At 30.4% G+C, this 17446-nt stretch overlaps 1 protein-coding gene across 2 annotated transcripts in view; it reads left to right on the forward strand.

Moving 5' to 3' along the window:
- LOC107441952 (uncharacterized) overlaps positions 1-17446 on the forward strand; it is a 333761-nt gene that overhangs the window by 280372 nt on the left and 35943 nt on the right. For both annotated transcript variants that reach the window (XM_043044432.2, XM_043044433.2), the window contains one exon: positions 16153-16208. In XM_043044432.2, the coding sequence (XP_042900366.1) occupies positions 16153-16208 (56 nt within the window). The remainder of the gene's footprint in view (positions 1-16152; positions 16209-17446) is intronic.

Raw genomic sequence — 17446 nt, forward strand, 5'->3', positions numbered from 1 at the left:
ATATATATTTTTATCGGTTACCATCCAAGGACAAATAATTACAAGTATATCCATAATTAATGAAAAACTAAATCAATATAATTGTGAACTTCTCTGAATAATCTCTCGTTGAAAAATAATCATTTGCTTCATAATTTAGCTTTTTTTTTAATCATTATATCTCTTATTATGGAAGGTCTTATCGTTTTTATTTTTTATTAACAACGCTATTAACCATTAATATAAAATAGTAGCCAAACATAGCATACTGCTTCACTAATTACTTTAAAATATTTTCTTTCTTTTTTTAAAGCTAAACTCTTTTTTTTTTCCCCAAGTAAACTATAAAATTATCAATATACATGTATTCAACATAAGAACCCATATCATCTCAAATATATTCTATTGATTTGAAAACAGCTTAAGATGATAGAGATCATTAAGGAGATGATTTTAAAGGGTATTACGTCGAAACTTTGGAGGAGGAAGGAAAAATACTTAAAAATCATCCTTTGCTTCTTAATTCCACAGGAGGGGGCAATTTGAAGTAATTGCTCCACCCTTCGCCCTTTCCCCTTTTCATCGCTTTTCTAGTTAATTAGGTGACGAGATTAACAGTCATTTAGAGGCGTTCAGGTGTAAGTATATTCTTAAGAAAACACTTATGCCTTTTTCAAAGTAAAACAGGAGGGAGAAGGGGTAGGGGTGATATAATGAACAGTTCCTGAACGTTCATTGCTCTGGGTATAAGAAAAATTCATCTTAGAATCTTTTATGAATTCGTTTTATTTATTTATTTATTTTTTATTCTACTCTTTTAACTTGAAACGGCGTACTTGGATGAATTTTTTTTTATTAGAATTCTTTTTACTTAACGGATGATTAATTTTCCTGTATTACAAGCAATTTTCTCTTCCCCAGACCCTACTTCAAATCGATAAATATTTCCTTCCTCTGTTCTTTTCTATTCTCTCAAGTAATGATATTCGAATAAATTTTGCCTTAAATCTCAAAAATTCCATCTCTCAAATAATTTCTTCTCCCCTTATTCCCTTAAATGTTTTATCGTTTGAAAAGCTTGTTCTGCTTCTTTATTTATCGTTTGCTTTTGAGTTAGAATATCTTAGCTGAGAAAAAAAATATTGAAGTACTTTCTAGAAATATATAAAGTTTTTTTTTTTTAAAAAAATACAATTTTCTGCCTTACTGTGTAATCAAGTTTAAATTTTTAATTGCGTAATATATTTATTTAACAATACCTTTATGGCAAAGTAAATAATTCTAATAAATTATTTGATTTTTCTTTTACTTTTTATCGTTTGAAAAGTTAGTCTTGCTTCTACATTTGTTCACTAGAAGTTAGAACATCGTAATTGTAAAAATATTCAATTCTTTCTTAGAAATATATTGTTATTTTTAAAGAACTTAAAATTTTTTGCTTTATTGTGCAATCAAGTTTTAATTTTTAATTGCAAGATGCATTTATTCCGTAATTTATTTACGGTTAAATAAATAATATTCTAAAATGTTTAAACGTTTGAAAAGTTTATTTTGTCTTCTTTATTTATCGTTTGCTGAAAGTTATAATATTGCACCCAAAAAAATATTCAAGTGTTTCCTAGAAATATATTTCAATTTTTAAAGGACGTATTTTGTTTAGTTTTAATTTATTGCCCTATTAAGTTTAATTTTTTTAATTATTCTTTAATAGGTTAAGAATAAAGTTTTATCGCTTGAATATTATGTATTGCTTCCTTATTTATCACTTGCTGTGAGTAAGATTATCTTTCCGGTAAAAAATGTTCAGTATTTCTCAAGAACATATTTTGATTTTTAACCTTTTAGTTTCTGAAGAAGTTATTGTGATTTTTGTTTAATTCAAACCTCGATAGACTATCGTGACTTTTAATGCAGTGCATATCTGCATTTATAGTATTTAAAATAAATTCGCGAAAATGCGTAATGGATTGTTGTGATAACTATTGATGTGAAACATATCTGCATTTCAGTTTCTTAAAAGAAAATCGTGAAAAGTAATGAGTAGCTGGATGTTGTGATGATTTTTGATATGGAACATAACTGCATGTCACTTTATTTTTTTTTAAATCGTGAAAAGTCATGAGTAGGGGAATGTTGCGATGACTTTTGGTATGAAGCATACCTGCAATTTACAGTTTTTGGAAGGAAAATCGTGAATAAAAGTGAAAAACGATGGATTGGGATAGCTTGATGTAAAACAAATCTGTATTCACAGTTTTTATTATGGAAAATCTTGGACAACAGAGTGTACCAAACGGGTTGTGATGACTTTTGAAATGAAATGAATCAATATTTGTTTTTAATGAATGGTCAGTATGAATTTTTCTGCGATTGGATAGTTTTAGGTGATCGTTATAGGCTAATCAATACGGATAGAAAAAAGGTCGTGATTCGAAACTAAGATAAGTTGATTTGTGGTAACTGGTGTAAAAGTAAGTTGAGTAAAATATAAGCCTTTAAGAAGTTTTATTATTTCTGCTTATTTTTTATGGAATACTATCCTACTGTTATAAATAATGATTAAAAATATTTTTCGAATGAGTGTTTTTACTTAAAACAATTTAATTGACATTTTAATAACAATGCTGCTTTTACCCATGAAAAATTAACTTCCACTCTTAAAACTTCTCCATTTCATTCAGGGTTGCAGGATCACTAAAATAAAGCGATAAAAGACTTGGGAAACCCCAATAAAATGTGAGTGAGGTTTTCAACTATCGCCATCAAAGGTTCTGTTGGCGATAGTCTTAGCAAAGTCGGTTATAAAAGTTTCTTAGTTTGGGGAAAAGTCGTTTTCTTGCTTTAATTTATGATGCTCTTACTGTGTCAGAGACGTTTCAAGAGTTGAGTTTCCACTTTTGGAGAAAAATAATCCACTCCCGATATATATTTAGCCGTTTTATGACAATGTTGGCTGTTTATGTCTTGCTGTATGTGCCTTTATATGCTAAGAACATTCGAAAGGTTTCCTTCATGCACAGATTTCACAATGAAATGAAATTTTGATGTCTCTCTCTTATAGCATGTTGTAAAAAGAGCATTCATAATACACTTTGAAGCTGAAACAGTATCTTCAAAATGTACCCATCTAAATGAATCTATAATGGTATTCAAATGTCTTAAAACTTGCTCTTATTTTATTGATAAACCACGGTTATGATTTTCTAACCAAATCGTAACGTTTTGAAAATTTAGATTCATCTAAGAGTGTCCTCAAGTGAAATTAATGTCTGTTCGATACTAATTTCACTTAAGCTAGCCCTGGTCTGTCATGGTGCAATAGTGATTATATAAGATCTCTTTGTTGAGTGCGTGACTGTTGGAAAAAGAACGACGTGCTTTTAGTTTGTTAATTGCTCTGATCTGTCATAATTTTTAGTACGATAGTGACCATCCTAGTTCTGTGACTTCAGTTTGATGAATGGCCTTGTCTGTAATGATTGTTTGCAAAATCATGACAGACCAGGATAAAAAATGTCATACAACACCCATTCATGATATAGAGTCGATTTTAACTAATCGACTCTATATCTTGAATGGGTGTATTCTTATACTAGATGCATTTCAATTTTTCAGTAACATACAAGCCTATAGCAAATACGGACGGCCTTGCAAACTGTGAAAATATATACTGAAGATAGGGAAACTGCATAATTATAATTCTCCGCCTAAGTTTTAAGGAATATTCAGCTTCCGGTCTGCAAATCAATACATTTTAATCGTCGCTTAGATGTTGAATTTGAATATAAAGTAACTTTGTTAAAAATCTCAGTTACTGGGATAATAGAATTATTCCACGCGTCTTTCCTTTCGGTTTGTTCTAAAAATCATTTTATTTCTTGTGGATGCTGAATTCTGTGCGTTATTTTTCGTTTCCGATTTAAGTGGATTATTTTTCTTTACAATGTTCATGAAATTTTTGCCACAATAAGTAAACAAACTGCTTTGCTTTCTAACAAAAAAGCGCTAACTGTGTATAAAAACCAACGATGTTACCTAACTGTGTATAAAAATTGAGGACCTTGCTATTTCATTTATTAGCGTTCAACACCAGCAAACGTATGGTTAATTCGCATTTAACTCTAAATATACCAACACTTTACAATAACCGATCTTTTGATCGATCACGGTATATTTAGTGTTAAATCATGATTGTGCCCAATTTTTTTTTTCTTTATTCCCAAGGAACATAAAATTTCTGTGTGTGAGAATCGTCTCACAGAAAACAAGTTGTAAATAAATATCACACTCTATACATTCATGCCTGCATTAAAACATTCATATCGTGAATAATATAATAATTTATCTACTAATTATCAGAGAAGTGTGCATCGTCATGTTTTATTAAATTTTATCCCAAAAAGAATGGTAAAAAGCTTCAAATAATTAAGCAATAAACATTCAATGACCCAAAAGTGTTATATTTCCAATGGAAATTATACTGTTTTTGAGCAATGAATTCCATGACCTCCGCTCCTTTTAATGTTCCTATTTGGGAGGCACGCATCTCCCGGGCGTTAAAACAGAGAAAAGTATATTTTTCTAATTGTTTTATGAGTCAAAATGCTCCAATCTGTCCGCGCCGGCCAGGTAGCCGTGCTGTTAGCGTGCCTGACTGCCAAGCCATCGACTGCGGTTTCGAATCCCGTTCAAGGCATGGATGTTTCTCTGTATGTTGTCCTCTGTTGTGTGATGTGACTGTGGCCTATGAACTGTAGCTGTGTGACGTGGGTAGTGTTGCTCGCCTTCGTGACTTTGGTCACAAGGTGCGTCAGGCGACGCAAAATGAGCAATACTTCTGGCACCTTCCATAGCGAAGAACGATAAAATCAATGACTGCCGTTTAGAAAAAAATCTATTCACATAATTTTTTTAAAAAAATTACCGTATCCTTCCACTTAATTTTACAAAAATTTCCACTTATTTATGAGGCCTTATTGGTAAACAAATGAAAATTTCCCTTAACGATTTTCCGCCACATTCAACATATCTAGTTCTATGAAGAAGAGTTGATATACTATGCCTGAAAAAGCAACAACGCTAAATTGCAATTTTTAATTTCATTTTATTTATTGGATGCCATAATTAAATTTTTTTCAACTGTCTTTCTGATAAAAGTGAAGAATATAGACTAATATTAAATGCGCAATGATATAGTATAGGGATAATAGTATACACCCATAAATAGCAATTTTTGAATTAGAATTGTTTAGAGGAGAGCTAGACTTCTAAAGTTTTCGTAGAACCATCCGCCATATTAGTTTTTTATTTCTAGAAATAAAGTTAAGTCATAATTGTTTTTCCCATTTAGAACTTGCACTTTTCAATAAAGGGAAAAAGCCTTGACTTTCTTCGCCAAGTTCTCTTCTCTAATTTCCACAAAATGTGTCGAAGTACAATATAAAATTCCAAATGTTGTTTCGGGTTTCGAAAAAGTCGTTCGCGAGATATAAGAAAAGTGCTGTTTCTTCTTTAGTTCTTTTAACTCTAATCTTGGAGGAATATTAAAATTCCGAACCATTCCTGGAAACCATTTGGCCCCTGCCAACGACCGTGTGAACCCCGTACTACGGAGAGAAGAAAAAAGCACTGCACGCCATTAGGGCATTTAGATGTAGTGCTACCATTTTCTCTCAAAAACCTTCCCCGTGGTAGAAATTGCTGTAGGATGCATAGATATAAATATAAAATTACAAAAAGAAAAGAAAAAAGATTATGTAAAAAAACTTTCGTGACACAAAATGGGCTGAGAGGTTTTCGGCAAACCTATTTAATACTTTTAACGGTCTAACTCCCACACTAACTTTTGCTGCCTTTATTTAGTTAGAAGAACATTAATGCACATCTTACTTTGCAGAAAATAGTTCCCGAAGATGATTTCGCAGTGTAGGATAATATTTTATAGCTAGAACTGCGAACTCAAAAGGAAAAATCCGTGAATATTTAAAATTTTAATTAAATACTAGGTCATTAACTTTTATTTTTATTCAAAGCATTTCTCCCGCTGCGGCTATTTCTCGCAATGTTAAATGTTTCTTCGGGTAAGTTCACCGGATTAATGTTTTTTTTTTCCAGAAAAAGGTAAAATTTTTATTTTTTACTCCGGAAAAAATACTGGACGTGAACTTAACGCGGACAACTGAAATTGAAAAGGGGATTCTGTACGATTTATTGCAATACATTTTTTATTTTTTTGAATTGTAGTTTGAAGGTTTTACGTTTATAAATATTTTTACCTCTAAAATGCATTTTTTCTGCTTAATATTCAAATTAATAACGTTTTGTGCTAATTTAATAATTTTATTACACTAATTTCATATTAAAATTAATTTAAATCTTGCACATAATATGATACGAATTTTTAATTCGTTGTAAATGCATAATTATAAATGCTGTTGAATTATACAAAAAAAGAATGTATTTATATAAGTTAAAATTTACAAACACTTTTTGAAATGCGTTTTACAATGATCCTTATTATTATGTATATCGCTGAAGTGTGACAATCAGTTTCTCTACAGATTATCTGGTGAATGTATAGATTAACTAATGTGATCTGTTAAAGTGCCAAAATATCGTTATAGTTCTTAAACTACTCAGGTAATCTACAAACTACCTAAATAATCTGCACATTATCCATTAGGCACTCACTATAGAGAAAATAATATCAAAAGATCTTATTATAAAAATATTCTATTTTTCTGGAACAACGGCAATGCACGCTTAAATTCAACAGTGTTATTTGTGTATTCTTTGTCACCGCAAAAATCTAAGTTACTGCAATCAAACAATCAACGTATTAGTTGATAGAATCAACATTCAATCACTTTAAAAACACTAAAGAAATAATCTGTTTAAATTATTATTATGATTAAGGACATTTAAAATAATATATATTATTTTTTTCCTTAAACTAAAGAATCAAGTCAATTCAATGGGTCAAAAACTTTTGAATTGAAACGATGCGAAAAGAGTTGATGCGCCCATAATCTAAGTAAATTGCGAAAAATTATTAATTTCGCACTTTTAACAGATGAACGTTAGTTAATCACAGACTTAGCTAAGTAACATGCAACTGAACGGTTTTCGAGTTTTAAAGATAACATGTACTCAAGTATGCATTTCAAACAATTTCTCGTTAGGTTCGCAATTCAGCCATTTATGTGTTGTCTTAAAAGCAATTGGATACTTGCACTTCGAGAAGAAGATCAAACATACACACACATGTGACCTATGACGTCAGCGTCAGCTGATCGTCAATAATCAAAAATGTGTGTCAAAGTTGAGCTAAGTTTTTCCGCGTAAGTTAGAATGTTAATTAACGTGAAGTTTATTAAATACAGTGTCGTATCGCACATTTAATTTATTGAAATATAAATTCTTTCTTAGATTTATTATTTGTTTACGTATTTTATTCTAACGCGTGATGTATTTTAGTTTTGCGTACATGGCAACTTCGATGCATAATTAGTTTATGTTCTACATGGCTTCGTACCTGTTAAACAAGAAATATAGGGGTGAAAGAATTGAAATCATTCTGAAAGAATCTTTGTGACGGATTATAGAATATATCACTTAAGAGAAACGAAACGAAAAGTTAACTCGAAATAGAATGGAAAGAACATTTGCTAACTTAAACAATGCCACGTTTCAACAACCAATCAGGCTCGAGATACCCACACCATGTCACTTGCGGGTACCCCATTGCAAAATGCAAAAATTTAAGGTCATTTATGAATTTCAAACTATTTCTCGTCAGATTTTTAACTTAACTTTTAAAATCTTACCTTTAAAGCAATTGTAAAATGTAGAATAATACAAGAACTTTTTTAATTTATTTCTCAAAACTTAGGACTTCATTTTCAAATTCAATCTTAACGTTTCAGTTTTTAAAACACAAATATCACGTTTCTGATTAAGATGATAAGATGATAAGGTCTTAAATAAAAGCAACCCTTTACATCGTTTGCGGGACGACCTGTTTAAGGGAACAATCAAAGTTTTAACAGTTTATAACTTGGCAATGGGATACCTGCAAGTGACGTAGTATCTCTATCCTGATTGGCTTTTGAAACGTGAAGCTTATTTACTTTAGCAACTGTTCTTTCCATTCAATTTCGAGTAAGCCAAGCCCGTCAAGTATCAATTGTCTTAAGTGACACATTCTAAATTCGTTCACAAAGATTCTTTCTCAAAGATTTCAATTCTTTCACTCTATATTTACAAAAAGACTTTTAACACAAGGACAGAGACGAAGCCACGTGGAACATAAAAAAACTAATTATGCATCGAAGTTGCCAGGTACACAAAAATATATCACGGTTACAATAAAAAAACAGAAAAAAATAATAACTCTAAATTAAGTAAGAGAAGGAGGCAAGAAAGAATTATAATTCAACTCATTCGATGTGCTCTCTATTTAATAAACTTATCTTTATTTAACATTCTAATTTATGTAGAGAAACTTTGCTCAACTTTATAACTTCATTTTGCTTATAAACGATCAGCTGACTCTGACGTCATAGGTGTGGGTCTTCTTGAAGTGCAAGTACCCAATTACTTCGAAGTAGACAAAATAAATTTTATATATTTTCAATCCCAAAAGACCAATCTGCGAAAAAAAATTAACCTAGTAGGTTCAGGTACGGTCAGGTTTAGTGAACTCTGCCATAAAAAACGTTTTGATTAAAATAATATTTTTTTTAAATTTGTTTCTGAGAAAATAAAGAGATCACTTATTTAATTTGTTACCTATTTTGTCTACTTTCTAAATGCTAGACAAAAAGTTTAAATTTCATCATTGAAGAGAGCAATTTCAGTAGCCTGAATCAAACAGTCAGTTTAAATTACCTTCGCCGACGCGCAAATGTTATCTTATTTTCCACGTGGAACAAAAAAAGAAGTTGTTTTTTTTTTCTCAGCAAGGTGAAAACTTCGAAGACTAGGAACAAAAGCATACGATGAAAAAAGACATACACACACCGGAACTGCGGCGGAATAATTCAGAAACAAATGACCAAAAAAGGACTTAAAAAAAAGGGGGACTGGGCTCTGTCGTAAAGAATCTTCTCACGTCCATACGCATCAGGTTAATTATAGGAAGTCCAGATCGTATTGACATTCGAGAATAAACGTTAAAAAAAAAGTTCTTTAAAAAGTAAAGACAGGAGAGGGTTTTCAAGAGCTCACTTTCCTTTAAAGTGGAGTTAAAAAGAACTTGCCGAGATTCTTTTTTTTTTCTCTTTTTTTTCTTAGATCTATTCTCTTATGCTTAAGCTTTTTTTTTCCCACTTAGTTTTTGTTGAAAAGTTGGAGGCTTTTTTTGGGTGGAGCAATCGTTTCAGGAGTTTTCGGATGTGTTTGAAGTTTGATTGGGTTCTTGATTATAAATTCTTGATCCTCATTCCGTGCTCTAAATGAAATTAACTAAGAAGGAATTGAAATCAAGAAAGTTAAATTACTAGCTTCTTGAACTTTTGTTAATTATATATTTTAAAAAACTCCGAAATATACCTCATCTGTATATATTTCTCTTACACGGTGGCAAAAAAAGCTCTCATTTCTTCGTCGCGTTGGCAGCAACAAATTGAAATATCAAGTAGTTGAGGTGTCATAAGCTTGAAAGCGTAAAATTCATGATTTTTGATAAATAATTGCTTGCCTACATCACACCGGAATAAAATATGGACAACTGGAAATACGCCTATCAAACATCCTCTTTAACAAAATAGAAATTCCAACAACAACAAACTTTTTTTTGACAAGAAATGATTTAGGATTTTATTTAAAAAAAATTTTTATATAAAGGACTTATTTTTTTTTTGGTTTGCTACAACTTTTGTTAGTTTGCGGAATTTTCGATCAAAACAACCTCTCAAAAGTTATCCTGAGATGTTGGAAGTTTGAATGGGTACTTGATTGAAAATTATTGATCCCAATTCCTTGCTCGCTCTGTCTAATATTATCACCAATAGAATAGAATAACAAGGAGAGATGCAGAATATCACAGCTTCAGCAAATTATTTTTCTCATATTGTTAAAAAAATGACGAAAAGATTTATAGAAAGAAAAAATGAGAACGAATCAAATTTAAAGATAAAAAGAAATTTTTTTTTAATTCATGCATGTAAAAGAAGGAATTATTCTTTAATTCGTTTTATAAGTACCTAAGATAAATAAGCACACATCAGAAACTATAAAATTACAAGTATATTTACTTCTTGATTTAAAATGAAAAGATTTTATTTTAATATTATCAACTGCAGGTTCATCCTTTCTTTCTGTTTTCTCTTTATTGGGATGAGTATAACCATCTGTTTTTTCTTCTTTTTGGCAAAGATAAAGCATGATTCAAATTAAATATAAACAACACAAGAAGTTATGCGTGCAACTTTATTATATTTAATATTTCAAAAATTTGCTACGTTGTATAAAAGATGAAGCTTAATTTTTTGCAATGATAATCTCTGCCTCACTGCATTGAGATCACAGACAAGTTAGAAGAGTGCCTTGCAGCTTGATTCTACCACCGGATCTAATATTTCCTCCGATTAATTCATACCAATTTTTATGCAGAAAGTTTTTAGGTCGACAGTTTTAAAATGCTATAGATCATGTTATGTTTATCATAGTATAGACATCAGCGGTAGAATGCATTAATAAGCAGTAATAAGCGGTAGAATACATAATGAAGCTCTTTTCACCGAGAAAAAAAAAGCCACAGTTTAAGTTCCTTTCACGTGAAGCAAAGCTATAATTTTATACTGTATATGCCACCTTGATGTAAAAAATCATCTGGGCTCTAGAATGGACAAATAACTTAAATATTTGAAAACCTTTATTATTAAACCTTTTTAAAAAATTCTCAATTTGGTGACATTTTCCCACCTTGATTAAAATGATAAATCAATGCATTATTCTCACTTTTTGAAAATTTTATGAGCTCAGATAAAGCAGCATTGGATTAAGTATTTAAATATTAAAAAATTAGACCACAAACGCTTTTCACTTCCTCAAAATTATGGCTTTTCTCCATAGTGACGTTTTGCGCCATTTTCAGAATAAGCATAGAGCGTTTGGTAAAAATAAACTAAACTTAACCCAAGAGTCACTAGTAAGTATTTCAAACTCAGATCAGTTATGTAAATAGCATATTATTCCCAAAAAAGCATCACTGCATATGGCTACAGAACCTTCGAAAAACACCCTTCATAATATAATTGCCGATTAAAAATATAATAAAGAATAATATTTACTCTTGACAACTTCATGCAGTTTAGGAAGAAATTATTTAGGTTGGTGGAGATAACAGAAAAACGCTTCTAGTATATATTTCTTTTAATGACTCGATAAAAAGAAAGTCAATCTCCGCTCACAGAAAATCCTGATGTCATTCAAATTCATGCGTATCGTTTCATCTGCATTTGCTGATGGGAAATGATCGCCATTGTATTTATTTGTACCTCCCTTTTAAGCACTCATACAGTCGATCTAGTTCATCTAAGGCCCAATCACAATACATTATATTCTAGGACATTTTTGATTCTGTTTCATTTTTAAAAAAATAATAGTAAAAAAAAGCACTTAAGATAACCTGTTTAAGAGAAATATCCACTTTAAAAGAGAAAAACATTTTTCTGATCCATTTACTAAATGATAAAAGTTTTCGGCAGGATTACTATAGGTATATCTTTTTTTAATTTTATAACTACATACAATATATTACATATAATATGATTAACCATATTATATTGTATATTTAATGCGCTTATATAGCTTTATACATGCTTGGATAAATATTTGAAACACACGTTAATTGGAACGAGTTAATAAAATTAGTTTATTTATACCTCTCCAAGATCAGAACGTTTCAGGAGCATGGGGGGTCTATAGTACAAGTAGATTAGCTATATTTTTAATGCTGTGACTTTTTTACTTCAAACTATTCTTTAGTGTTGTTTTTAAATAAGTACTTCACATGTCTCCGGATCTTTACTACAGACAACGGTATAATAAACAGAAACATCTTATTCTCTGCATGGAAATCGTTGTGACCCTCATCAAAAAAACTGATAAATGTGGCTTATCATTGTATCACCTTAACGTCTTCACTACTTCCTTTAACAATTTCTTTCAAACTTAAAACTAAATCAATTTCTCTTTGATAGCAGATCTCTAGTACGGATTTCCTCCATTGTGTCTCCATCAAACAAGGGACTGAATTCATTCTAATGTAGATGAATGGTTTTGCATTATAGAGGGTGGGGGAGCGCATCCCAAAAATAAAGTCAAGGTGTCAAAAATATCATCCTATTCCGGGAGAGAACATGGACTGGGGGGGATAGAAAATGGGTGACTCAGCAGGAGACAGATTGGGTGATCATCTAAACGGCGTGGTCACCGGGGACCCGTGAAATTAATATCCGATGTTTGTGTGTGTTGAGATTGGAGAAAGTGAGTGGGTGAAGCGGGGGGGAGGGAGTGGGTAAAATCGTCAAAATCTCCAGCTTTCCGGTGGGTCCGGAGCTTCCGGGTGAAGCTGGAGATATATTGCAAACCGATTCTTCGTCCTGAAAGCCCCCTAAATATCATTTTCCACCACCATCAACGCTGATGGAATCATATTTCGGGGATATATAATGGAATGTTTGGCATATTGATCTAAAGATGGAAATTATAGGAATTTGTTTCGGAAGCTTTGTCATACGTTGTTGGAAATATTTGTACTCATTGTTCGAAATCGTCCCTTTTTATTAACGTGATAATGGCGTTATAGATATAAAGCGTGTAAACTCTTTACGTCATTTATAAGCATATTTCGTGATTTAGCTCCAGAAGTTTGATGAAATGGTAGGGGTAAACCACAATTATGTTATTTCGATGGACTCATTTTGAATATAAATAAAAATATATAACTCTTTTTTATTATCCTTATTATGGATATAAAGCGTGAAAAAAAATCTTTTCGTCATATCTAACCAAATTTGGTGATTTTGCCTCATAAATTTGGAGAAAAAGCAGATGAAAACCACAATTATGTTATTTTGATGTGCTTATTTTGTAAAATAAAAATATATAATTTTTTTTTATTGTCCTTTACCTATTATACTAAAGACAGAAGTAATATCAAAAAATCATTGAATATATAGTTAATTTTCTTTAAAATATATTGTTTAAAGTTGACTATTTTTATCAGAATATTCTGTAATGCCAGATATTAATATACTATATCTTTATGAATCTTTATTTTTATGTCTTATATGAAGTGAAAAATGCAGTGGCGTACATAGCTTCAGGTGCGCCCCCTCCTGTAAGAATTATAAATGTGCCCTATCTTAGACTTAACACAATATTTTTAAAATTTTAATATAAGACAAGAACACTATGAAGAGAGCTTGTCTGGATGTCAAAATTGTTGTTAAAATTTTGGAAAGTCGTAGTGATAACCACCAAAAAAAAGCGGTCAAAAGACTACAATTTAGATTTGAGGCTTTCGAAAACTTTAATGCGCGATACAAAATTTCTGATCTTTTTTCTTCAAAAAAACTTATAATAGTTTTTTTTCTTCTTCAGATTCAGGTGCTACCGCGGGTCGTAGGTTGTGCACCCCTAGTGTATTACTTCTGCGCAACCACACGTCGCGGGGCTGCGAAGGTGTTATTTATGCTACTGAAAAAATAAATCACAACCGGTCGTAAATAATTATTTATGGAAAAAAAAAATTTAACTTTTTCAAAATCTAATGATACGCAACTGTGAAAGGGGGAATTAAAAGCATCAAAACCTGTTTGACTCCCAGAAAGGCAAACAAAGTTAAACAGAACTCTAATATCATGTTTACTTATTTTTCAGTACAGAATTAAGCTTAATTAACATAATTCAGAACTTTATAAACACAATTGAAAATTTTGTTTAAATCTGTTAAAACATTTTGGCTCAAACACTACTATTAAATTCTGGAGCAAATATTCCGGCCTGGTTTTGTTATAAAATTACAGGTAGTCTCTAAACATATGTAAATGAATATTTTAAAGAAATTATTTATATCATATTATCTATGATCATATCATTTCAATTTTGACTTAAGGAAGAAAAAAATCTTAGTTATTTTAATAATTGCATTTATAACCAATTTTTTCGGTATTTTCATTTTAAACATATCATAATTATACAATGAAATAGTATTTTAAAAATATTATGGATATTTTAAAAACTGTGTTCTAGTGTAATAACTGTAAAAACTCTAGAGTAATAAATGTAAAAGTATTATTTCCTGTAAAATACTTTTACTAACTAGAAATTAGAAGAAAAAAAATCATATTAATTTTATTATTTGAGCAGTACTATAACAAAAACTGTACCCGTTATTTAAAATTGACAGTCCAATGTTTTTTGCTATTTAATCTATTTTTTCGATTAACGATATTTAAATTATTCTGTCCAATCAAAATAACTTAAAATAATTAAGTTATTTCCTGCAATTTTTCTGCAAGCTGTCAAAATTTTTATTCTTACAAAATTGTCAGGCGCAAGAAAAAAAACACCGTGTAATTTTTTTATTTCTAATAAAGATAAAATTTAATTGAAATAAATTGTATTCCTCCAACTCCTTATAAATTAATCGAAATAAACTATTTCCACTGAATATACTTTTAAAAAAAAAGGGACTGTTGGGAAAAAAAAGGAACCCTAAATCGAATTTTCAACCATCGCATTCTTTAAAAGCAAGTGAATGAATAGACGCTTTTTCTCAAATTTAATAAACTTGATTTGAATAATTCAATTGCAGAAAGTACCGAAGGAAGAGTGAAAAAAGTTTATTTAAGGAATGATTATATTTATTTTTCTGGTGCCAAATAAAAAGAAGCCATGAATGCATATGCAAATGTTTTACTGGACAAAAATATGAAGCAGAACTAATATTTGTTCTATCCTCCTCTCGCTTTGTGCGGCTTGTTTTGATGTGTCAATACGAAATGAAAGTTTTTTGTTTTTTTACTTTATTAGAAAACTGAAAGACTTTGAAAGAAATTCCGCCAATTAGTATTTGCATTTTAAAAGTAATCCTTTGTTCTCTTCTATTCCTTAAAGAACCACTAAAAGTGAAATATTAATGAAATGAAATATTTCGTTTTTGTTTACATTCTTCAATATTCAATATTGATTGAATTATTGTTTTTATATTAATTAGTATGCCATATATTTCTCCAAAAAAATTAGCTGTAGAGAAATACGAAGGAATTTTATCTTTCAATACGTGATGTATGAAAGTTATATTTAAAAATTCTGCCCGTAATAAAATTAAAAAAAAAAAAAGCAGTGCTAAAAAATAAAGTGATCATCTTAAAAATTTTAAATCGAATGATTGGAGTTTGGGCCCCTTAATGTTTAGTTAATAATTTAATATATATATGTGTGTGTGTGTGTGTGTGTGTGTGTGTGTATATATATATATATATATCGGGTGTGGCAGAAGTCGAATCCATGACCATAGATGGCGCCACTGGAAAAAAAGAACTATCGCACCCCTTACTTTAATGGCCTACGACAACAGCAACAGAAGGTTATTTTAAATTTTAGCACAATTTTTAGCAAAAAAATTTTGTTTTAATAATTTTAATAATTATTCATTAACTAAACTTTGTCTTCTTTTATATGGTTGTACAAAGATCGAATATTTCTTTATGCATGTATATAATTATTTTTCAAGAATTTTGAGTACATTATGGGTTGTTTCAAAAAGCACCACCCTTGAAACATACATTTAGGTTGCTTATCAAAAAATAAAACAGATGAAGAATACAACATTAGGAGTTACAAATAATTAAGCTGGGGAGAACAAAACCGGTTAATAGATTTGAGGAATCGTAAACGAGTAAGTCGAGATTAAAAATATCAAAACCAGTTTAAGTCACAAATGAATTCGAATAGCCTTCTTCGAATTAATGTGCTTAATTTGGTATGTGATATTTAACGAAAATTCTAAAATTATAGATTCTTTTAAACTATTCTACCATAAGGGTGATAATCACGCTGCGAATACAATATAAATATTCATTTAATTATTCTTCATAAATGATGTATTTATCTTCATTTAATTGATTTTAAATCACTGAAATATAAATATCTTTCCAGGTGTCTCAGTCCCCGTTCCAGAAATTTTTATGAACCCTGCCCGTTTCCAGCTTCTGGTGAGTTCACTTTCTTTTATTAAGGAGATGTCACAAATTTAAATTAGCTCCGGTACGCGCACTTGAAGTGCGCATGCGTCAATTCTATTGATATGCGCATGCGCCCGTGGAAAAAAAAAACATCAAGCTTACGTAAAGGAATATAACAGATTTCCCGTAACTTAAAAATATTAACATTGGGAAATATCATCTTAACTTCGACTATAAAATGAATACATTTACAGTGGACATGGATATTATGAATGTTAAACTTCTTTAAACTGAACGGCATGATTGTGGTCACAAAATTGTTAATTGCACATGCGCACTTCAAGTGCGCATGCGTCAGTTCTGGTGATATGCGCATGCGCCCGAGAGAAAAAAAACTCTCACGCGTACATAAATGAATGCAAGAGATTTTACTAAATCCGTAAGTTAAAAATATTAACATTGGATAATATCATCTTAACTTCGACTACAAAATGAATACATTTACAGTGAACATGGATATTATGAACGTTAAACTTTTTCAACCTAAACGGCATGACAGTGGCGACATTGCCACCATCATGGTCACAAAATTGTGACTCCTTACCCTCCATTTCTCTCTTTTTGACTAACTACGTATTTTTGCGGGAATGCAGAGTTCTTACAGTCTTGGGAAAATTAAAAAAAGCTGTACCGCTGTATTATTATAAAAAATTAACTTCGTTTTATAAACTATCACTTTAAAATTAAAAATTCAAAACAATAGATTTCGCAGCTATTTTGCAATCTTAAGTGTGATGGTGAAAACGATCTTATCAATATATGTATTTACTATTTCCTCCATTTGCAACTCTATTTTAACTATTAAGGAACCATGCGAGCCCTGCAGGTATTCTTTTTTCATCCATATAATTTTCGCATTAATTTCTTAAATGCAAAACTTTAGTATTGTTTCCAGATGCTGTCTGAAATATTACTGAAAAATAATAATTCTTCGTGTTTCGAAATTTCTCATTAAATTTTATTGCGACATACATTTTATGGAAAATTCATTCAAAACACAAATTAAAGCCTTAAATATCAGAAATACTCTTTTACGTTTATTTATTTTTTTTTTCTCTTCTTTTTTAGCTTTTATACCTGTTTTTATGAAAGTAGAAAATTGTTGAAGTGAAAAAAATCAGTTACGGTTGTAGGAATGACGTGTAGAAAATAGTACAAATTCTTTTTCTTTTTTTTTCGGGCTTTTTTTAAAGCTTGATAAATCCCTT

The sequence above is a fragment of the Parasteatoda tepidariorum genome, chromosome 2 (assembly GCF_043381705.1).
Source record: "Parasteatoda tepidariorum isolate YZ-2023 chromosome 2, CAS_Ptep_4.0, whole genome shotgun sequence".
NCBI classification, from domain to species: Eukaryota; Metazoa; Arthropoda; class Arachnida; order Araneae; family Theridiidae; genus Parasteatoda; species Parasteatoda tepidariorum.